The sequence below is a fragment of the Corylus avellana genome, chromosome 10 (genome assembly GCF_965113065.1).
Source record: "Corylus avellana chromosome 10, dhCorAvel1.hap1.2, whole genome shotgun sequence".
In the NCBI taxonomy this organism is placed as follows: Eukaryota; Viridiplantae; Streptophyta; class Magnoliopsida; order Fagales; family Betulaceae; genus Corylus; species Corylus avellana.
Window position 1 is genome coordinate 3,122,021 of NC_142499.1, and position 23,715 is coordinate 3,145,735.

The 23,715-nt window shown below is 34.7% G+C and overlaps 2 protein-coding genes across 4 annotated transcripts; both read left to right on the forward strand.

Annotated features, from left to right (window-relative positions):
• The first annotated feature begins 1,798 nt into the window (after window positions 1-1,798).
• DFC (DHFS-FPGS homolog C) lies at window positions 1,799-13,976 on the forward strand. Of its 3 annotated transcripts, none has more exons than XM_059607018.2 (17): window positions 1,799-1,892; window positions 3,581-3,743; window positions 4,441-4,655; window positions 5,020-5,085; window positions 5,474-5,583; window positions 6,378-6,438; window positions 7,314-7,397; window positions 8,095-8,151; window positions 8,573-8,633; window positions 8,917-8,963; window positions 9,120-9,197; window positions 9,761-9,919; window positions 10,547-10,882; window positions 11,311-11,389; window positions 12,279-12,434; window positions 13,087-13,286; window positions 13,660-13,976. In XM_059607018.2, exons 2-17 carry the CDS (start codon window positions 3,596-3,598, stop codon window positions 13,717-13,719), a joined length of 1,917 nt encoding a protein of 638 aa, XP_059463001.2. In that variant the 5' UTR covers window positions 1,799-1,892; window positions 3,581-3,595; the 3' UTR covers window positions 13,720-13,976. The 3 variants fall into 3 exon arrangements, with proteins under 3 accessions (XP_059463001.2, XP_059463002.2, XP_059463003.2); XM_059607019.2 differs by having other exon boundaries at window positions 10,556-10,882; XM_059607020.2 differs by lacking the exon at window positions 7,314-7,397.
• Window positions 13,977-16,382: 2,406 nt separating this feature from the next.
• Window positions 16,383-23,529, forward strand: LOC132191817 (glycosyltransferase-like At2g41451). The gene is made up of 11 exons (XM_059606924.2): window positions 16,383-16,921; window positions 18,331-18,480; window positions 18,625-18,677; window positions 19,431-19,539; window positions 19,631-19,765; window positions 19,853-19,897; window positions 20,546-20,733; window positions 20,946-21,087; window positions 22,276-22,322; window positions 22,658-22,745; window positions 22,852-23,529. Exons 1-11 carry the CDS (start codon window positions 16,553-16,555, stop codon window positions 23,131-23,133), a joined length of 1,608 nt encoding a protein of 535 aa, XP_059462907.2. The 5' UTR covers window positions 16,383-16,552; the 3' UTR covers window positions 23,134-23,529.
• Window positions 23,530-23,715: the final 186 nt, after the last annotated feature.

Consider the following 23,715-nt stretch of genomic DNA (forward strand, 5'->3'; position numbering starts at 1 on the left):
TGCACAATTTTAAAGGTCAAACTGCAATTTTACCCTACATTTAAATGTGTTTTTAAAAGTCACGATTTCATAGTATGCATTTTGAAATCGTTATAAAGTGCTAAAAAAAGAGACTATAAAAATATATTGATACGCTTCAAAAAAATAAATCATATGATTGCAGTCTGCCGACCCCCCTTTTCTTAGTTTTTCTTTTCTCTCTTGATTAACTTTGCACTTTTCTTTTGGAGTGGAACCTTATACGGTAAATTATTATGTTTTGAATAATTTAATGACGTGGAAGGATATAAGAGGATTTTTTTCAATGTCAGAAAAGCACAACAAAACCAGATGGTGATGCCCATATTATTTAAAAAAGTTACGCTATTTTTCACACTTATTTCACACCGATTAATATAATTGTTTAAAGATATCTTTTAGCGGTGGGAATAGGCCAGTGGGAAGTGGGTGGGTGTGGACTGGGGATCATGATTCATGATAGATTCATGATAGAGATGGCTACATTGGTATACCTATCGGGGGGCCAGGCTTGGACATTAATGGTCTTTTGGTGAAATTTTCACTCTTTCACTTCTCAATTTTTTTTTTTTTGGTTGGTGTAAATACTTCACTTCATTCATAACAAATCAGATTACAACATAACAAAAAACCAAGAGTTGGGCACTTCAACAACAAACCCATACATAAAAGATAGTGCTAAATTTAGAAAATGGAAAACCGGAACAACCGAACAGACAATGAATGCTTAAATGATCACAAGCAACTATACACTATTCGGACCTCTATAACTTGGACAAAAGCCAAAAAAACGGTCGCATAAAGTGGCAATAACACCCAAACAAAGGATAGACAAGAGCATAAACCTCAAAAGAGTCATACATCTGATCCAAACCATTATTAGGATAGAACAACAACCATCGGAGAGTGATTGGGGGGGAATAACATTGTCAAAAACAGAATAGATTTAGTCATCAAACAAAAAAACACTTTTCAAATATTACTTAATTAAACAAATTTTCAAATGTAACCCTACTAATGAGACACTTTTCAAACACAAGCTACAAAACTATTCTCAAAACCAAAAATAACAAAGCATTTTTTTTTTTGAAAAAAAAAAATTGTTAAAATTTAATAAAAGTGGTATTACCACCACCTGATGGCGGCAACCACGGTGTGGTGGCCTCTCGCCAAACGGATTTGGTAATTACCATTTTGTGAATACAAAAAATTTACCAAATGGTTCAACTGAATTTGCTTTTTCAACTCCAATTCCAATTAAAGATCTCAAGATCTTAACTGATTAATTGGAATATATCGGGATCAAGTTTATTTTTCAAAGATAAAAATTGTCATCTTTAAGCGCCACTTCCACATTGTAGTAGGTGGTGTGCATGACTTTAGAAAGACAAATAAATAAATTATAAAACATAACTGATTCACTAGAATATACCATAAACCTAATCTTAGTTTACTTGTGGACTTTTTAAAATCTCCTGTCCAAATCTGAGTTTGCTACTTCTTGTTGTGACTTGAACCACCACAACCACCATACTTCAAAGTAGGAGAAATAAAAGTTCATTTATTTGCTTAAAAGTAATATCAAATAATTTTGTCCTAAATAGAGCCAAGGAAAAAAAAAAAAGAAAAAAAAGTGAAATTATTATTTGCCGTTTTGAGTTATCATTACGTGTAAATCACTCAAAACGGCAGCTTTGTGTAAATAAATAAATAAAAAGTCCATGTGGACTGCCGAGGGCGACCCTCAAAAAACAGAGATATGTTAGTAAGCCGTTAACATAGCCACAATTTACAAAGAACGCCCGGGGAGATAGGCCGAGAAACAAGTGCCACCCAAATCTCCGAAGACAAGGCTTACTCCCTATGGTTCCTCAGTGAGCTACTTCTTTCTCTTTCTCCTTCTCTTTCTCTCATATATACCGCATATATACGTTTGCGTGGGATTTTTTTTGTTCCTTGCATGATTTGATGGGCGTTTGGTACTTTGGTTGTGTTTTATGGTTGTTGTTGTTGTTGGGGAAAAAGAAAAGAAGAAAAAAAAGAAGATGGGGTTGCTTGAGAGTTTTCTGCAGTGCTGAATTGATGTGGGAAGAAGAGAAAAAGTAAAGTTAGAGCTGTCTGTTTGCTTTTTAGTTGGCTGCTGAAAGTGAATGATATAGGATATTGGGTACACCTTAATCTTTAGCCATAGGTGTATTCTCTGCATGCTTGCTTTGGAAATTTGGGAAGAGGAGCAAAGGAATAAAAGAAAATAAATAGGATATGAAAGTCTGAATGTGTATGCTATGTTCAAATGCTGGGAAAATGTGGGAAATAAGAGAAATAAGATGATGGGTATCTTATTTGTGTTAAATTATCATTTATCCCAAAAGCTTAAGTGGATAGGAAGAGATAAATTTAATAATTTAATTAATACTTTAACACTACCCTTATGTGTGGGCTCAAGCGCCTTTTAATAGATGAGGCCGGACACGTGGAATATTTAATTTAAATGGGGGGTGAATTGATGGAGTCAATGTTCGAACTCATGACCTTTGGCTTTGATACCATGTTAAATTACTATTTATTCCAAAAGCTTAAGCTAATAGGAAGAGGTAAATTTAATTAATCAATCAATACTTTAATAATTTGTTATATATCAACACTGCTTGGTGATTCTAATACAAGCATGTTACTTGGCTAAATTAAATTATTTTACTTGAATATGGATTTCGGGTGCACCTCCTATGAAATTTTCTGGGTACGTATTTTAGAAAATCGGATGAACTCGAATTGTGGAATGTGCTTCACATAGTTCCTTTTAAATTTTATAATTTCAATAGTTTAGGGGGTGAAAAAAGTAGTATCTGTCTCAATATTGAACTAGTGGGCAGAATATGTGCTGTTACTGTTAGTTCAATTTGGCAATTCACGTTGGTATAGGAATATGTTTCCTTCTGCATAGGGTGGAGTGGCTTTCCACTCCTGACCACAACTGCATTGCAGGAGATATTGTGTGCAGTTTCAAATCTCCATTTTTTTTTGCTGATATAGATTAAAAAAAACAGTTTTGAATGAAAAAAAGAAAGGTTAAAAGGTTTCAGAGAGATTTTAAATAACTGTGTGGATCAGTATAATGAATATGATAATATTCAGGTAATGAGTACAAAAGAGAAGAACAATCAGAAATTCTACTTTTAATGGTTCAATCAACCGAGGGTTTTTTTTTTTTTCTTCTCGATATATATATTTTTAAATAAGTAATCGAAATATCGTTAAAAGCGCAAAGTAAGGGAAAGTATGAATCCATCAGTCCTTGTTAAGGCCATAAATGGTGATAATTGAAACTATCAAGTTTTTGATTTCTCTTACATCTTCATAGTGGATAATTCATAAAAGTAAGAAAAAGTAATAACTTTTGGTGAGGTTAACATGGTTATGTCTTGTGTCCCATACGGTAGTGTATTATCCTTGCCACTTTTTTCCAGGCATCCTCATGGTGCTTTATACTCTATTCCTTGAAAAGTACACCATTTTTAAATTTATCTTTATATCTTTGACTGACTGCTGTTTTGTTTCGCAGAATTGAAGTTTCCTGATGCTCGTTTATGCGAACAGTTACCTGAAGTGTGGGATATTTGGAGTTTCACACTTCCATAAGAAAGATTGTCACTTTTCCATTAGAAGGACATGGAGCTTAAATTGTTTGCCAGCTCGTGTGGATGCACTTCATCTGACTAGACACAGTAAGCCTCATCTCCAACAACCTGTAGGTTCAGGGATACATGTAATCCATGGATATTTATCACTTTATATGCAATGTTTTCACACTCCCATGAATAAAATTAGATAATTTGTCTGTCCAAAAAAATGGAGATAGTATTAGCTTCTCTGATCATAAGGGTAATTTTTTTTGAGGCATTTTGTTAGAGAGATTAAAGGGAAAAACAGGGGGGGGGGGGGGGATGCAATGGTAAACTATCCCAAATAGGAAAATTATTACTCTTATGGGATGCTAATTGGAAATGCTATAGAGACAGTTACAGAAGCAAACATGATGCATGTGATCACTGACATATACATTAAACTTTAGATATCAACCTCTGCAATATTCGCGTGTCGTCACATGCTTCAAGTTTTGTTTTAACTCAAGTCTGAATGTTTATACACCTAAAATTAGTGCACTTTGAGATGTGGAGCGATCTGAAGAAAATGAAAATGCTTATCCTCCTGGGGATTGACTTCCTTGTTGCTGTACTTTCTTACTAAGCTCAAGAAGGAAAATTTTAGTGATGGGAAGAAACTGCTTTTTTCTTGATTGATTTGTAATAAAAGGAAAGTTTCTGGTTTCTGGCCTTTCCTCTGTCTCTTTAATAATTTTGTAAGTAACCCCTTATCTTGATGTATGGTGCAAAAGATTAACCTTCGGTTTGCTTAATGCAGTAGGTGTTGTATATACAGTCATGTCATCTAAAGTCATGGAAAAGATGGGAAACAATGTGGTTGTGAAGGAGGACTTGCAAGATTTTGATGTTCCATATTCATACGAAACTGCCATGGAAGCACTTTCCTCTCTCATTACACGTAAGAAACGAGGAGACAAATCGTTTGTTGGTGGTACATACGGAAAATTGGAAAGAATGTCCGAGTATCTCAAGGTAACAATAGTGCAATTCTTCCTCCAGGTTTGAGATAAGAATGCTGTATACTTGTAAGTTCCAAACAAATTTTTCATGTTTGTAATATGCTTGATAAAAATGGCCCACTTCCATCAACTTAAGCATTTTGGTTTGGTTTTTTTAAATAAATTCGATAATTTTTAAAGAATTCAGTTCAAAAGTTTGAGGGGCAATTACTCAACACAATTGCCATCTTCTCCTTAAAGCTTTCACTTGGTTTTAGAAACAGAAAGTGGTCATTGAAGTTTGCTTTTGTAGTTCCTCATCCAATCTGAATAAATTTTTTGCTAAACAGAATTTCTCAAAGATTGAAACATTCAATGCATACATGTTTTTTTAACAGATCCTTGGCTTGGAAGAACATATGGATGGGCTCAAAATAATCCATGTGGCTGGAACTAAGGGGAAGGTACTCTTCCAAAAATAATGTCTTATGATAGTTTTTTGATAGATCAGACTAGCTTGAGACTTGTTGATATGAAATTCTGATCTTAAATATTTTTTCAAACTTTACTAGTGATAGTATGTCTAACATGGTTACCAATTCCATAAAAGGACAAAGCATCTAAAACTTTGAAATGCATTATCATTATGTATGCACATGTATGGTCTCACATGGATACAAGGGCTAATATGAGAAAAGTGACAAAAATATCAGTTGATAAGTTGCTAACATCAGCATTCATAATTCAGTATTTTGATCTCTTCGTTTGAAAGGAATATAAAAGTGAGAACTGATATTTTATTATGGTTTTTTCTTAGTTGAATTGCTGTGGCTTAATGAATCCACATTTCAGGGTTCTACATGCACATTCTGTGAGGCTGTTTTAAGGGAGTGTGGTCTGCAAACTGGACTCTTCACCTCCCCTCACTTAATTGATGTGAGAGAACGATTTCGTATAAATGGGTTAGTGTTCAAATGAATCACTAATATCAAATTTGTCATTAATTCTCTCTCTCTCTCTCTCTCTCTCTCTCTCTCTCTCCTGGCAGTCTGGTGATGACATCAATGCCCTAAAATAGTCCCATCCTAGAAAAAATTTTATTATTAAAAAAAGCTATGGTTTGTATTAATAGAAGATTTTTATTATTTTGGATGTATTGTCATAGGATGTCTATAAGTAGATGAATGATCAGTACCTATGAAATGAAATTCTACAGGTCTCCTGATTTGTGGAGTAAAAGCAAAAAGCAACTTGACCAGAAGATAAATTTGGACATTCAATTGCTATGTAAATAACTATGGAGTCATTTCATTTGCATGCTCTTTCTAGAAGTTGGTTAAAGCACTAGGAGATTCATTTTGAACATCTTTACTGATATTATGGTTGAATCTATTGTGACTATTTATGGCTTCATCTGTTTCTTTCGGCTGTTGATTGAGATGTAAAGGTGTTTTAAACAATTATTTTTTTAATAAGTAATTCAAATTCATTAAAAGCAAAGAGGGGATGGATTAGTAATCTCCAGTGGAAAGTAAACCTGATCATTTTACTTTGATGGAAGCCTTTCTCTTTTTGAAATTTGGGGCATAAAAGAGAAAGTAGGCTCTCTCTTTTTAAGACCATTTTTACTACAAAAATTAACCCTAGCTTTCTTTATGTTTGTATCACCATTCATTTATAATTTCGGAATGTCATGTTCTTGGTTGGTATGAACACTCTGCAGAATACTCATGTCTGGCTTTGATTGCCTCTGTAGGTTGGACATATCTGAAGATAAATTTCTACAGTATTTTTGGGATTGTTGGAACCAATTGAAGGTATAATTTCTTACTTTATATGCTTATAAGAAAGCCAGATAAGCTAGATTCTCTTCAAAGATAGAGTTGTTCTGAATTGTAAAAAAGCACTTTATATTTGAGTCTTGGACCCCAAGCATGGTTCATAAGCACTTTTGAAATTGGACTCACGGCATTTTGGTTGTGGTCTTGGACCTTCTGTGATGGGATTCTCTGTGGAAATTAATAGTCTTGTACATTAGAGTTCTAATCCTCTTGTATTCTTTGTCGTAGGTATTTTAAATCGCTGGTAATTTGGGGTTGCTAGTTTTTGATACTAGGTGTTGAATCTCTCTGAGGAACTTTGTCTACTAGAATGAACTGTGTGGTGGTTGGTTAGTGTTTTAAGTCAAGGGAAGTGCCTCTAGATAAGAAGCCAAGTATGCATGCTTAAAGAAAAGTTAAAGAACAGAATCGTGATTGTTATCCTTTCAAACAATTTGCACGTTCCAAAGATGACACGTTAATGATCAGCTAGCCTTTCAGAGTAAGTGGTTATTTAATTTGGTTATTCCTAGTATTAGCTATCTGCTGGCTTTTGTTTGGAATTTATGTGATTTTCCATTTGCATTATGTAACTGCCAGTACATCACTTTTTTTTTGATAAGTATCAAAAAACCCAAAGGGCGCAACACAATTACACAGGGGTAGAACTGACAGTACATCACTTGCATTCTAGTGGTGGTAAAACTGATGTTTAGATCCAAAATTTGAAGTTTATATTTACACTGTTGTACGATGCATCACACAGTATTACTCATCTCGACAATGTATAGCAACTCATTTAATTGAAGCCTCTTTTTCAAAATTGCAACTTATAAATGGCCATTTTTGATTCTGGAAGTTTAAATTTGCAGGAAAAGGTTACTGAGAACCTGCCAATGCCTCCATTATTTCAGTTCCTCACTGTTTTGGCTTTCAAGATATTTATATGCGAAAAGGTTAGTAATGTATCTTGCCATTTGAACTTAGATGTTTTCTTAGTTCCTATTTTGGGACTAGAGAAATGGCACAAGAAAATAGAATAGTCTGACCCTTAGGCCCTTAGAGTTTTGTTAGTTATTTTCATCTGCTCCCATAAAATGGCGATGTTTTAATCATAATTTAAATACTATTTAAAAGTCAGGTTGGGTCAGAAATTCGTACTCTATATCGACTTCTGACCCGACTTTTGTCAGAAGTCAACCATCAGAAGTGGATTTGATCAGGTCGGAATTGGGTTGGTTTTCGGATGCATGGGGATTTGAACACCCCTATCTTACAACACTATTTGATAAGGCTGTATGGTTTGACCACACTACTTCAATGGTGAACTATGTTTTTGTGGCATTTCTAACAACCATGGTGTCTATGGATGCTGACATTGTCCTAGTGTTTTTCGTTGCTGCTATTCTCAGTTACATCTCTGCCAGCATTTTAATAAAACCTAACACATTTTTTGTTCTTGAATCATTGTGCATTTTTATGGCCTTCATGCAGTGTGCCGCTATATTTATACAAGTGTATTCCTAATTTGATTGTCCACCATGTTAAGCAATTTATAGTGGTAAAAGTTGCATTCTGATTAAAAGCAATGCTGCTTCTTGAGTTATTGTGTTTGGGGATAATTCTGTCACTGAAAATAGTTCCTGTCTGTAGGTTGATGTTGCTATTATTGAAGTTGGTCTTGGGGGCACGAAGGACTCAACAAATGTGGTATGTTTTTATTTTTTTCTTTGGGTTGGGAACAGAAGTGGTATGCATCTGTTTATAGAATTATGTAGATTCATTTTTTCAAAATACCCATTCTATCAACTTGAATCCATATTGTGAATTCTTGTGCTTCGCGGAATGAGGGGAAGTGCCTTGCTTGAGCAAAAGAAAGAGTTGGTCAAGTTCTATCTTTTAGGTTGTCCTGTCCTAGGGTTTGGGGTGGGTTGATGTACGAAAACAGTCATGCAAGCTTTCAAGTTCTAATTTTAGGGTGTTTAAAGCGTCTATTATTTATTTTAGTTTGAAAATCCAAAAAAGGCATGATAATAAACAAAAGCTTACGTCTTCTTTGTAGCATTTATTTGAAAATATTGCTAGCGTAAATAAATGTGATGGTTATGAAGATTGGTGATAAACCATGCAGATTGAAAAGCCTGTTGTCTGTGGCATTACATCTCTGGGAATGGATCATACAGAGACCTTGGGTGCGCCCTTTCTAACTCAACAAGTTTGCTGGTTTTTGTTTTCTGTAAATGCAGTTCTATCTCAATGTCTAATTTATGGGAAGTTTATAACTTTCTATGGAGTAATTTGTTTGTGATGCGTTTGTTATCTAATATCCAGTTGACTCTTATACAAACTATTTTTCTTTTAATGTTTTTCTTGAATTTTTCAGTATCTGTTGTGCAATAAAAGTTAAGTAACGAGAAAAGGAAAAAGATGTATCTGCCATCTGGATGCCTAAGATATTAACTGTATGACATGCAGGAAATACCCTTGCACTTATTGCTTCACACAAAGCTGGAATTTTCAAGGTATAAAACTCCTTTAAGCAAATCCAACTATAATGTATCTAGTTTTCTTTAATAATGGGTTATTTATTGTAGTATTTGTGGCTTGATTATTTAAAGTTGCAGTTTTGATTTACAAGTATTTTCTGAATTGGGTTGATGTCTTCCCTGCTCATGAAGCCTCAAATTCCTGCATTCACGGTGCCCCAACTTTCTGAAGCAATGGATGTTATTCTGCAGAGAGCCCATGAACTGAAGGTAATCATATTCCTTATCCCATTACCTGAACTAAATCGTGGTAAAGATTTTTTTCTTCTTTTCAAGCACCTGTTTTTGTAGCTATGTCTTGGTGAAATTACTTTACTTGCGTTGACATGACCTGCTGTTTGTTATTTTTATCGGCAAACACATTAATCATGAATTCCTAGTTCATGAATTGGTTTCACTATGGACCAGATAACTATGCGTTCTTATGTATCTGTAATTTCATGTGTGTTTGTATGCTTGTCTCTTTGACTGTACATGTGTTCTTGTATTTATAAATAATAAATTTTCAACCACAGGACTACATTGATTATGCATATAGTAACTATGGTAAATCATTTATTGAATTAGAATAGGTTTAATACTTATAAAATTCACCTGCAATCATATGGATTTGTACAATGTTACGCTATTGCCAATTAAATGCACACTCAAAAACATAAATGCATGCATGTGCGTGCACATGTGCATACACACACATGGGCATACACACACAGAAAAATAGTCTATTGAATTGATAATGATGTAGCTGATAGATCTATTCTTCTGTATTGCAGGTTCCATTGAAAGTAGCGACACCTCTTGATAATGAACAGTTGAATGGATTGAAGCTTAGCTTGTCTGGTGATCATCAGTTCATTAATGCTGGTCTCGCTGTTTCCCTTTGTAAATGTTGGCTTCAAAGAACGGGAAATTGGGAAAAACTATTCCAAAATGTTGGTTGAAATTCATCTGCTCCTGGTTTTGCTTTACCATGCAAACTATGACTCAGTATCTAGCTTATAAACTCACTGAACCTTCCTAGTTTTTCATCATGACAGTGTAATGGGAATGTTGAGAAATTGATCAACACATAAAACAAAGATACACCCGTATTAGATTGCTTGTGTTTGCATTTAGGGGGTATGTGCTTATCATTATGTGTACACAGTGCACACACACAAGGAAAGAGAGAGAGAGAGAGAGAGATTGTTTTCTTTTGAGTGTGCTGTAGCCAGAAGCACAAAAAGGATATGTATGGTGTCTAATATGTTGTGTAAACCAGTGGCCCTTTGGCTAAATCGTATCTCCTTTTCCCATAAATAAGTGGTAAAGGGTAAAGTGTCAGGTTTGATATTGTTTGGGTGTGGGGAATTATATTTACCTTGAGAAAAAAAATTATTTCATGTAACCTTTTTACTTTTATTATTTAATTATTTGGACACTTAAAGAGAATAGTTGGCCTTTTCACATTGGCTGTATGGGGGTTTTAGAATAGCTTTTTTTATTTTTTTATTATTTTGTTCTTTCTTCTGTATTCCCTTTTTTTCCGACCTTTAACTGTCTCAACTTTGAATGTAAAGGATATCCAGGAAGCGAATTTGCCTGAGGCTTTTCTAAGAGGTCTTTCAACCGCACATATTTCTGGGAGGGCTCAGATTGTTTATGATACTTGTTCCCAATCCTATAATTCACTCAAAGTTTCTGAAAATTCTTGTGGAGATCTGGTCTTCTACTTGGATGGAGCTCATAGTCCTGAGAGCATGGAGGCTTGTGCCAAGTGGTTCTCTAGTGCTGTGAAAGGAAACATGAAATCATTATCTACTTCTTTTAATGTTGAATGTTTGGAGGAAGTTTGGTGGAATGGTCATATCCAACATGCAAGAAAGAGTATGGAGTCTGACAAATTATTAAAGCAGGTAAAAATCCATTATAAATAGTCAGACGTAGAGCATGTTTGAGATTGCGTTGGAAAATAGAGCCTTTAAAGTCAAAATGAACTTTTAAGCAAAAGCTTCATTTTTAAGCTTTTGCCAAAAATGTGTTTTGACCATTTTTAAAGTAAAAAAGTAAAAAAATGCTTGTGAATTTTTTTGCCAAACATGTTAGCTTTTTGTTTGACATAACTTTTTAGGTACTAAAAGTACTTTTTAAGCTCTCTAATAGACTAACGCAATCCCAAACAGACTTGTAGTTTGAAGATCTATGTTTTTAGGTGTCTCTAAACAGCTTATGTTGATCCAGTTATCAAGGCTTACATATTTAGTGATGGATGCTTTTGTCCATTTCTAGATAGATTATAATGGAGATTAATTGGCTTACATACAGTTCTTATACATTATTTTAGATTCTTTTGTTCAATTGCATGGATGTGAGAGACCCTCAGATTTTGCTTCCTCGTCTAGTGAGCACATGTGCTTCCTCAGGTATTGCTGCTTCAAACTTAAACAGATCATCTTTTTCCTTTTCTTCTTTTTTCAAGAAATCATCTGTCTACTACGCATCTGAACCTCACAGTTAATCAAGTACCATAGAGATCTATTTATTGCTAAGCTGAATTCACTTATTGACACTAATCAGAGTTAGCTGTATGAGTTTGGTTTTATTAGTTTGCTACATTTATTGAAGTACTTGCTCAACCGTTTGCAAAATGTCTTCTTATCTACCTCAATTTACATCCTCTTCTTGTTCTAGAATTCTTACAAAGCCTTAAATCATATTACTTTATTCCAGTGCTAGTCGCATTATTCTATTCCTTATGGCCAAATTATCTTAATCAACACTCATCTTTCTCCTGATTAGGGCTCTATTTATTTCTTGGAAAAAAAGAATAAATAAAGTTGTGGTGTAATGCACTTAAAAAAATCAAGTATTGTGATTCACATGCTTCATTCTGGAATCTGGACAATAACATGCAAACAAATTCTACTTGATTTTGTGGGCAGAATTTCTCTGCTGGCGAATAACAGTGGATGCGGATTCCAGATGATTCTGTCAGTAGAGCTTTCAGAATTTAGTGCCCATGGCAACTTTTTTTTTTTTTTTTCGATTAAGTAACTCACACACTTCATGAGACTTGAACCTAAGACCTCACCCATACTACATACTTAATGAGAGTCGAAGTGTCATTTGATCCAAAGGTTGTTGGCACATTAACTCAAGAACGAGGTGGTCTTTTGATTCTCATTTTGTGCTAAAAATGACTACATGAAAACATAGCCTTACTTTTTCTCTGCCTTGTTTTTCTTTCCATGAAGAATTATGCATGATGAGACTGAAGAGCATGTGTTGAGGATTTAATATGATTTTGTGCAGGAACGCATTTTGCAAAAGCCCTTTTTGTCCCAAGTATGTCAACCTACAACAAGGTTACTTCTGGTGCCTCAGTCATTCCTTCAGATATCTTTAACAGGGATTTGTCTTGGCAATTTAACCTCCAGAGACTCTGGGAAAAGATTATCCATGGGAAAGGTATACCCCATCTTTTTGGCTTACTCTTAAAGTTGCGTGTTTGTTAATTATGCTCAGTGTCACTTCCTGTTTATCCATGAGATAACAGTGTTAATTCAACTTTTTGTAAATTATCTTGCTGCAACCATTAAAGTTTCAGTGTGAGACTTGAAAGGGCTAAATCAATGAGTGTTGGAACAGCTCACACTTGTTCATAATTCTTATAGTAATCCTTGCATGACTCATTAGAGAATTTGATTCAAGAATTATTCCTGTTGGCATCAAGGGTTAGTTGAGTTGTGTTGTATTTAAAATTTGTTCATAGGGCTTGCTTTTTTTTTTTTTTTTTTTTCTGAGGTTTTGGTTCCATGTCTGTTGAACATTAGAAGCACACCACCACGATCCTGGAAGAGTCTCAATTAAGAGGATTGTCGTAATAGTAATTCACCCAAACTTATTAATTGGTGCAACTGTTGCAGTTCCACTGATACCTGAAGTGTGTTATACTTTGATTGCTGACCTGTGAGGAGCAAAAACATCAGGACCATGTATTCTTTTTTGGTATTCTTTTTCGCGTGGGTTTGAATTACACATGCGTTTGAAATAATAGCTATTATATCAAAGCTTTTAAAGACTGATCTGACAAGCAAGCTGTTGTTCTGTTCACATGCAGAAGTAGATACTTCGCTTGACATGGGTGCCAAGATGGACAATGCAAAGATTTTACCACCACATGAATTTCTTTATGAGGATGCTTCTCATTGCAATCCTGCGGATAATAATTTTTCTTGCAGTGCAGTAATGCCGTCATTGCCATTGACGATAAAATGGCTGCGGGATTGTGTCAAAGAAAACCCGTCTGTAAGAGTTCAGGTAAGATTACTATCTGAGATGGCAACCTGTTCCTTTTTTAACTTGAAGTTGAAATGGCTTTAGGCTGCATATTGGGTTTCAGAGAAATAGATTGGGCAAACCAGTCCTAAAAACTCACTTGATTCTTGTTTGAACACAAGAAATGGCGAAACGAATTCTCCAAAATGAAGTGTCGTTTTCTTTAGCTGGTTATGGTTTCTCTATCTGGATTTGTAAAAGTAAGCTGGGATGTGGATTCTCTGGATGTGATTTGTGCATGATAAATAGTGATAATGATATGCCATCTTGTAATAATAGTACACCCCACATGGGAGTCTTGACTGTCACTCATGTTAATCAGGTGATCATTATTATGCTTATTGTTGATTTACAGGTTCTTGTCACTGGGTCATTGCATCTGGTTGGGGATGTACTAAAGCTATTGAAGAGGTGATTTGTAAACTAAAATGGTGCTGCCAAAAATAGGGAGGATCATCCAGAGCATTCTTTTTCACTCATTTGCATAGCATTGATTTTATACCACATTGTTGAAGCAGCTAATTAAGCTTCTAAATTTCGTCATAAGCCTGCCCAAACTGATAATAATGTTCCTTTTGTAAGTGACTGTCCAGTGATTTATTTTGTATAATGGAATACTGCTTGATGTTTGTACCATTAATAAAAAAATAAAATAAAATTGATTTGGTGTTTTATCATTTATCATGGTTAAAAGTTTCATGTTTTTGAGTTGATATATGTGATGCACTGAGAATGTACTTAAGACAGTCCTGCTAATGCAGTCATCTCACTGTGTTAATGCATTATGATAGAAAGTAAAAACTCTTTTGAGCAACATGGAACCTTAAGAGGCGCAACATAAGCGTGTCAGTTTCGGGTCATGCCAGACATAGGTATATTCAAACTACCTTCAATTGCTGGTGTTCGATTTAGGTTCGGATTTGTAGCTAACTGGGGATCTTAAAGCTCTGAAAATTCCGTTTCTTGAATTTGATGTGCCCGATCCTCCTGGCTTCATCCACTTGGAGAATCAAAGATTCTGCATTATACAACGCACACCTGATATTGATCTTCATTGCGTCCAATTTGATGTCACCCCTGTGCCCAAGGAGAAGAATTTGCGTATATCCAAGGTTTCCACCATCAATTACAAGACGACGAACCTTACTCTTGTCTCGGAATCTTCATTCTTCCTTTCCCTCTATTCCTGTAAATTAATTCTTAACATGCAGTGGAAAGTTTTTCACCGGAGAAAATTTGCAAAAAGGACATGCACCAAGCAAGAATGAAGATCATGACTGACATTGTCCAATGCTCCCACATGAACTGTGTTTTTTTTTTTTTTTTTGGGTGTTGATATGGCAATGCCACGAAAGTTGAGTCTAATAGACATTTTATAATAATGATAGAAGTCTCGTATTCTTCCAACAATGATGTAAATTTCAAAATCACTATTTAGGCTTATAATTGATCACTATTAAATTTTGATCAAATATTTTTAGTGAGAAATAAGAACTTCTAGAATTACTCGACCTTTTATAAGCACGATATATAAAACACTCAAGATTCTTAAAATACACTAATAGAACATTTTGTCTATTAGTCAAACTGCGTACATAGACAACATTTTGTCTAAATCTACCGTGCATAAATCAAAGGGATTTGTTAGGTTTAAGATATTGACTCATTTCGGTAATCAAAACAATATTTGTAAATTTTTAAACACCTAAATGTTTTAGTGTAAAATGTTTGATTTTAGAAATAGTCTTGACAGTCACTCATGTCAAAGATCCTATTTGATGTACCCAAGGGGTACCTCAATCGGCTGTGAACCACGCCTCATAAAGCTGAGGTCACTAGTTCGAATTCCCCCTCCCCCTTCCCTTGTGTGGACATGTTAAAAAAAAAAAAAAAGCCTATGATACACCCCCTCTTCTACTACCCCCTTTAAATTTTAATTTTAATTTTTTTTTTAAAAAAAAAATTTTTAGTTTTGAGTTTTTATATATATAATATATATATATTTTTTTAGTATGAGTAACAAGTGTTATTCTCCTTTTCCTCCTCTCCCGCTTTGAATTAAAAAAATAAAATAAAATAAATAGTGTTATAATTTCATTGGATATATTGTATGCACTAATAGAATCCATCAAGAATTTTTATTTTATTTTACGGAATTTGATAGTAAAGACTAATTTTAGAAGGAATAAGACAGCAAATTTAGTTATGGAACAAACTTAACTCTTAAAATAATTAACAAAAAGAAAACAACAAAAGAAAGCAAACCCTTCAAGCATTAAAAACATGGTGACCAAAATTTCCCTAGAGATTATAAACATTATCAAGCATCTATAATCTATATATCCATTTGGCAACATAAGACCCGGATTACATAGATACTAACGTGGCAATTAAGACACAAATTACATGGATTTTAACGTGGGAATTAATAAGGTTGGAGCAATGTTATCTTGTTGCGGCCATTTCGCTCTCAAGAAAACAATAATTAAAAGCCCTTTATTATTGCTATTAGGTAATTATTGTGTAATAAAGCTTTGATATGCATTAATAATCAATCTTACTCTTAACTTACTTTTATTATGCATCATTGTATTAGAAATAATTCAAACAACTGAAAAAAAACAAAATAATTTATCTCATCAATGTCCCACTTTGCTGATGTGTGGTGGTGTCAATTAGTCTTTATTAAAAAAAATAAAAATTCAATGATTAATTGACGATCAACCAGATAAGATAGTAGTGAAATAAAAGTGTACTTATTAAAAATTGATATGAGAATCGTATGTGTTCTGGACAGATATTTATTAAATAAACATTAAAAGAAAAGAAATTTCTTATTCGATAACATAAAAAAGTCAAGAAAAATCTAATTTTTTTTTTCTTTCTTTCTTAAAAAAAATGATATATATAACACTAATATATTTCATAAATATCCCAATATTATTATGTACACATGTCAATTCACCATTGGATTATTATTAATTATTTTTCGATTTTTTTTTCTTTGTCATAGAACAACAAAAACACAAATATTTTAGCCGGCAACAAAAATGACAGCACCTAACGACAAAACGGCTCTCCAACAGTGGTTTGAATTGGTTTCCATCGTTCTCCTTCAGGTTTCCTTTCTGCGTCAACCCAAGGACTCACTTCCAGTCTTCCACGCTCGCTTGGCATTTGCATACGCAAGAACTCCGAAGAAATATATATAAATTTATGCGCCAAAGTGTTTCTCTTTGCAGCGTCTCATGGCGGGTCAACACTCTGCCTTCAGGCCCCCCTCGTCCTCCACCTCTTCTTCCTCTGCTTCTACATTTTCGTTGTCTTCCTCGCAGTCCTTCGCTTCTCGCCTCCTCTTGCTCCTCACAGTCCTCTCATTGACACTCGCCTGCTTCGCCTTCATTTTACAATGGCGGGGCGGCCTCAACGACCCCATCACCCGCTGGTCCATGGACCACCACGAGTTTCCGGGCATGGCTGTTTTCGGCTCCGAAACCTCCCACTCGTCTCGCTCCGCGGGCTCTGATTGCGTGGATCTTCTGGGTCAGAGCCGCTCGCTGGCCTTCCCGTATTTCAGGGATTGGACGTTCGGGTACGAGTCGGATCTGAATCCTAAGGTGAGTGTCTGACAGGAATTTGATTGCATGGTTATTGGTGTTTTGGTTTTTGGTTTACTTTGGGTAATCGGTTTTGGTTTTTTGTTGAGTTTGTTGGGTTTCTTGGGCTTTGATTTTTGATGGGTGTGTTTGGGTTTTCGGATCTTGCATCTGGGTTATGCTGATTTAAGTTTGGGGTGAGAGGTAATGTATAATTTTGATTAGAATTAGAGTAGATTTCAGATATAATTCATATGGGCCGTTGCGCATTGGTAATCAAATTGGTTTTTCCCTCCCTCTAATTTATAGTTAAATTTCATAATGTAGTAAGCAGTTGATTACTGTTTTCTTTGATTCAAAACCTTTTTATTTATTAGATCATTTCTATTTAAAATATTCATTTATGTCCTATGTCTTTATTTTTTATTTTTCATTTTGTTTGATCAATCTGAAATGACTTGTTATGAATACAAGCCCTGATGGAGGTGCGTGGTGGGCGAAATATTTGTATTTATTTAACATTCATGATAAATCTATGTGGAGTATCTGATTTCTTAATTGGAGATGATCTATAGTCACTATGTTCAGGGTTTTTGTGCGGGGTATTTATGTATCCTCGAAAATCTCTAATGTATTCCAGAATACTGATTAAGGAGATTAGAAATATTTGAGATCAGCAATATAACATTGCAATATCTATAAACTATTTTTAATGCTATGTGCATGAAGAAATGGCGGATATCTTAAGAGTCTGGGTGAATTCATAATTGTTACATTGATGTTTAAAAAATCAGTAAATTATTGGTATGAAGAAAATAAAAAGTGTAATTTATGTGAAATCTTAGATAATAGAATGTAATTAAAATAGGACCCAAGTTGTAAAAATGTTTAAAAGAAGAATGCCTCTTTTAGTTGGCATGAAAGGCATTAAATACATTTCCCCCCCAGTGCTGGTCCAGCAAAAGTAGGATAGATATATGGATATGATCCTAACCTTCGACATTTTTGCATGATGTGGCCACTGTCAGTTGGTGTGAAATGCATCCTGTGCTATATCAATGCCAAAAAATTTCTTGGATATCTTCCTTCATTTATATTATTGAAATATTGCATCTTGATTTTTATTTTGAGAGTCATGTGACTCCTTTTTCTCCTTGGTATTTTCCTTTATTATATTCTTTTCCTTAACTGACACAATGTATCTATTTGAACCTCTTTGGCACTTGTAATCATTTATATTGGGAGAGCAATTATTATTGAGAACCATTTCCTTTGATCCTTAAGCCAATAGAAGTCTTCCTTCTATCTTGTGACTCTAAGCAATTTGAAACCTTGTTTTTGGATTAATTTATCATATGTTTGATTTTGGTTTTTTGGTGAATTATGGATCAATTTATGACCCTTTATTTTGAAATTTTGCTGTATACCAGATATGTATTACAACAAGCACTTCTGCTGGTCTAGAGCAGACTTTGCCGTGGATCTTTTATCATAAGGTCATTGGAGTTTCAACCTTTTTCCTTTTTGTAGAAGGGAAGGCTGCATCTGCGAATGTATCTAAAGTCTTAGAATCAATTCCAGTGAGTTTATGTCCTTTGCTTATATATTACATTTTTCCAGTCAATACCTAGTTTTGTTTGGTTGCTGCAAGTTGTCACTTTAGTTCCCTTCTTGTTTTGAACTTCCTGACTTATCTTGTTATGGACTTAACACTTATTTTTCAGGGGGTGAAAGTTATATACAGAACAAAAGAACTAGAGGAGCGGCAAGCTAAAAGGTTAGTACATTCTCCATCCAAATTGCTTTTTTCTTTTTAATAATTCTGTTTGTCACTTTCTTTTTTAGGTCATTCTCTACCCTGAACAGTCAATGTTATTAGAACAACTATACCTTCACCTTTAATACTAAAGCTAAGCTTAAGTCCACGTTCATTTTAAAAGTCAAAATTTTCCCTCAATGTGGAATGGCCAATTGTACCGAAGAGGAGAGTAAATTTTTGGATGCAAAGGCAAAAACATTTTGGGTTTTAATTTTAGAGTTTCTTTCCTCATCTTTAAAAACATTCCTTATTCAGTATTTACTTCATTTTTCTTTGTTCTTACCCAGATATACAGCATGATATGTCAGGATAAACAACTTGAATGTGTTGATTTGTGGGCTGGGTCCACCACATGGATTGTGCAACTTCTTGTCCATATTCAGGGCAGAAGTATTAAAAGAAACAAAATGTTGGTTCTCAAGTGGGAAAAGAAAAAGATTCATGAGGTTGCAATTTAGCGACCATTGGATGGATGGGCAGCATGGGCTTCAACACCCTAAAAGATCCTAACTTATTGCTCCTTCCTACTCTGAATTTTTTTTTTTTTTTCCTCTCAAACTTGTTCAGTGAATCTGTGAAACACTTAATCCATCAGTGGAGACAGTCTGGTTGTCTTTTTACATTGTGAAACTGTATTATCTTGTACATGTTGCCAACTACTATGAATCTAACAATTATGATACAATTCCTTTATTGTAATGATGTAATTAGCCGGATCTGGAATGAGACTTGGTTGGCGAGCTTCTTCTATAAACCATGTAACTATGAGTTGTTTGTGAAGCAATCTCTCAATATGGAAATGGCGATTGTCATGGCAAGGGTATGGGTACTGAATTTTCATCTACTGCATGACATGATTAGTATTTTTCCATTTATGTAATAAAGGTCTAACATTGTCTTTCACAATTTAGGAGGCTGGAATGGATTGGATCATTCATCTTGACACTGATGAACTAATGCATCCAGTAGGCACTCAGGAGTACTCCTTGAGACAATTGCTATCCGATGTTCCTGGAAATGTTGATATGGTTATCTTTCCAAATTATGTGAGTGAAACAGCTTTGTCTAGAATTTCATTTGATCTAGTTAATAGAAGCACTTTTAATTATGCTTGCATGTTGTTATTGCCTCAGGAGAGCAGTGTTGAACGAGACGATATCAAGGATCCATTCAGCGAGGTATAATATCTTTGGCCTTCATATGATTCTAACTAAGATTTCAAAAATAGATATGATTGATGGTTTTTAAAGATTAGCAATGTTATAATTAAGTCGAATTGGAACATTAAAATTAATTTGTACTATGGGCTGTCTGCCTAGATATTTTCAATCTTTATCAAATCAGATGGATTGTGTTTAGAAAATTAAAAAATGCATGACTTGTTTCAAATAAAACTTTGTCAAAGTTACTTATCAAAAAATAAATAAAACTTTGTCAAAGTTGCTTCAACGAAAAACAATTTTTTGCTGAGTTGAATTATGATGGACTGCCTGTTAAATATGATTATTGAACTAGCTAGCCCAACCTTGCAGTTTTCCAAATGGGTCTTAGTACAGACATAACACACATGGACATGCTCGTACTAATATGCAGAGCCTGTCTGTGCAAATGGTGGTCTATTTGCTTTGTTATTTCTCTGATATGATTAGTATAGCTTTACTGTCAATTTTGGCATTTTGCATAATCAAGTTTTAAGTGCTAAGATAATTTGAAGTGTTCAAATTTTTGTGATTGTCCCATTATTCACATCAATGTTGTAATGTGACCTTTGTTATTACATACACACATTTGCTGTTGACTAATATCACTTATATTATGTTGGATAGGTCTCGATGTTCAAGAAGAACTATGACCATCTTCCAAAAGATGTATATTTTGGCAACTATAGAGAAGCAACCCGTGGTAATCCTAACTACTTTTTGACCTATGGAAACGGGAAATCAGCTGCTCGAATTCAAGACCATCTTCGTCCTAATGGTGCACACAGATGGCACAACTATATGAAGACCCCAAAGTATGTTCATCTGTCATATTTCAGCAATTTCATGAGCATGCCTGCCCTTATCAATTTTCTTTTGTTTTTAAAATATCTCTGTATATAATGCACTGAGATCTACAATTGATATATTAGTTCTGATGAAGACATTTCAATATATATATACATACCTTTATATTCTATACATGAGTTCCATGGAATTTTGATAATTTTGTCTACCTACTTGATAGTGAGATCAAATTAGATGAGGCTGCTGTTCTACATTACACATACCCGAAGTTTTCTGATTTAACTTCAAGACGTGATCGGTGTGGCTGCAAGCCTACAAAGGAAGATGTCAAAAGATGCTTCATGCTGGAGTTTGACAGATCTGTGAGTTCTGACGTCTTCACTATGCTATTCCTATGGTTAAAGAAGCTTGATTAGAAACAGTTATACAAACTCTATCAGATCCTCCACATGGTAATTTATTTAGATGTCTAATTGATGACCAATGTCTTAAAAATGATGCAACATATGCATTATAGATGGCATGTAGTTTGGAGCAGGCATAGTTACCAATTCCGTTGCACTCTGCCCAGAATGGCCAAAATAATTCATATTGGCAAGTAAGCCAGTACACCTATTGTGCCATTTCAGCCTGTTGCAGCCATTTCCACTGGTACTTGTGTTTCAGACTGTCACAGTTTTGTTAAACTATCATTAGATTTTTTCTTTTTGGCAAGTAAGCCCATACCCCTATTGTGCCATTTCGGCCTGTTGCAGCCATTTCCACTGGTACTTGCGTTTCAGACTGTCACAGTTTTGTTAACTATCGTTAGATTTTTTCTTTTTTAGCAATATAGGTTAAGTTTTCATCAAAATAAGGCCTTGACCATTTGATTTGTGGTTAAAATTAGAAAAATAAAATAAAATAAAATCTAATGATAAAAAATGATTTATATGATGGTTTAAATCTATTGTATCATGTATGAGGAATTAGATGGACTTGTTTTGTGTTTATAAATATACAAACTTATATGTGTGCATGTGTGTGGATATGTAATGGTGAATCCAAAACGGCACACCATAATGGTCCAATACTGTAATTTTTCATTTTAACCTTGTTGGTATTGATATGATGAGTGATGCCTGAATTGTCCTGATGTTGAAGTTCATACTCTGCTCAAAAGTTATTTTTCGCATTAAAAATGAGCATGTACGTGTCATGTGTGCGTTTTTTCGTCTGATTTAATGATCTCTAAGGTTTTTTTGCCAACGATTGGTAGTTGAAGGAGGTTGAGTGTGATAGGTGGCAGTTTGTGAGGGTAATGCATAAATGAGTGGTAGTTGAGGGAGGTTAAAGGTAATTAACCCTTATATTAAATATAAGAGAGGGATTTATCTATAATGTGACACTGGAAGTAATTGAATTTCATACTGCTTGGAGAAGGCATTAATGATGTTAGTATATTTTAAATTTTTTACTTTTAAGTTAAATATTTTAGCAAAAGTTACGCAGGCGCTTGATTACGTTGGGGTCATCTTCCTTACAGCTTTGTTCTATTATATGATGTGCAGGCATTCATAATCGCTTCAACTGCAACAGAGGAGGAAATGCTTCGCTGGTATGGGAAACTAAGACAAAATTTTCCTATCCTTGATTTCAATTGATAAAGCTCTTACAACTTAAGTTTTCCTTGGGTTCTGCACATTGCAAGCTACATTCAAGGCTAGATTTGGACATCACAGAGTTTGAATGACTTCATTACGGCCTTTAAGCTTTCACGGTGGGAATTATTGTGGTGAATGGGACTATCACAGTGAATGATAACCACTTATAGAATTCTAACAACTCACTTACCCAAACACCATTGCCAAGATGACCTATTGAGATACATAACTGTTCTTTAGTGTTGGATTGTATAAATTTTTGCTCGCTTACATTACTTTGTTGTTATAGGTACCGCGAACGCATTGTGTGGACTGATAAAGAACTAAACCTGAAACTTTTGAGGAAGGGCATCTTGACTCGCATATATGCTCCTACGGTTAGTTCAATCGGCCTGAAGTCTACTGTCTTTTTAGTTATCTTTAAACTGCGGAAAAATTTATATTGGTTGTTAGCTATTCTCAAACTCCAATTTTTCTCTTCAGGTGATTATTCAGGGTCTGAGGGAATCTGGCATTTTTAGCTCCGTAATCATATCAGCCATGCAAACAAGTGAGTCGAAAGACAATTTCTTAAAATCCGTCGAGAGTAGCAACTCTTCTAGGGCAACCACATCTGGAATGGTTTCTTCAAGAAAGATGGTTAATAGAGGAGAATCTCAAGCAACTGTAAGAAGAGTCTTGGAAACCAAAGAAGTTGCTGCTCACCCCTTGGCTATCCCACCCTTATCTCCTCCTGGCCTGCATGATTTTCACATCGATACATAATTCAATTTTTTGCCATTCATCTTTGATTCTTCCCTCCTCGCCATTGCCGGCTTCCGGTTTTGCTGTTTTGACGGGCATATTTCCATATTCAGTTTTCTTATGGGGTTCTTCCCGATCATTAACCAAGCGCTAGGGTACATTTCAGGTTTAGAATCTGATAGATTTGACAGAGTGATAGTTGTAGAGCGGGGATTTCAATTGCAGATTCTTGATTTTCTTTATATCTTTGGTCATTTATGTAACTACTGGCTGATTGCCTGATGTTGTAATCTGAAACCCTAGCCTCATATATGTTTTTTTAATACACATTGAAGGGGAAATATTATGATCTTTCCCCAGTCAAGATAGACACAGTACAGAGATGGTTACCCAATAAATTGGCTTTTTCTTTTTTTCTTTTCTTTTCTGAGACGAGGAATCTTTTCTGAGAAGACAAAAAAGACAACCGTTTGATAATGTTTTTTAAATGGTGCCTTTTGTTTTTACGTGACATAAGTTGAAAGTAGTTGTGATAGTTTCGTGATAAGAGTTGTTTAGGATTGTTATGCCACCAATCGGCTGAAAATTACGTCTCATGAAGTG

Excerpts from the sequence above, each read along its gene's own strand:
- DFC (XM_059607018.2), top strand. The coding sequence starts at position 3,596 with ATGCTCGTTTATGCGAACAGTTACCTGAAGTGTGGGATATTTGGAGTT. Across the intron at positions 5,584-6,377 it reads GAACGATTTCGTATAAATGG|GTTGGACATATCTGAAGATA; the intron begins GTTAGTGTTCAA and ends TTGCCTCTGTAG. Across the intron at positions 10,883-11,310 it reads CTGACAAATTATTAAAGCAG|ATTCTTTTGTTCAATTGCAT; the intron begins GTAAAAATCCAT and ends ACATTATTTTAG.
- LOC132191817 (XM_059606924.2), top strand. The coding sequence starts at position 16,553 with ATGGCGGGTCAACACTCTGCCTTCAGGCCCCCCTCGTCCTCCACCTCT. Across the intron at positions 16,922-18,330 it reads AGTCGGATCTGAATCCTAAG|ATATGTATTACAACAAGCAC; the intron begins GTGAGTGTCTGA and ends GCTGTATACCAG. Across the intron at positions 19,898-20,545 it reads TCAAGGATCCATTCAGCGAG|GTCTCGATGTTCAAGAAGAA; the intron begins GTATAATATCTT and ends TATGTTGGATAG.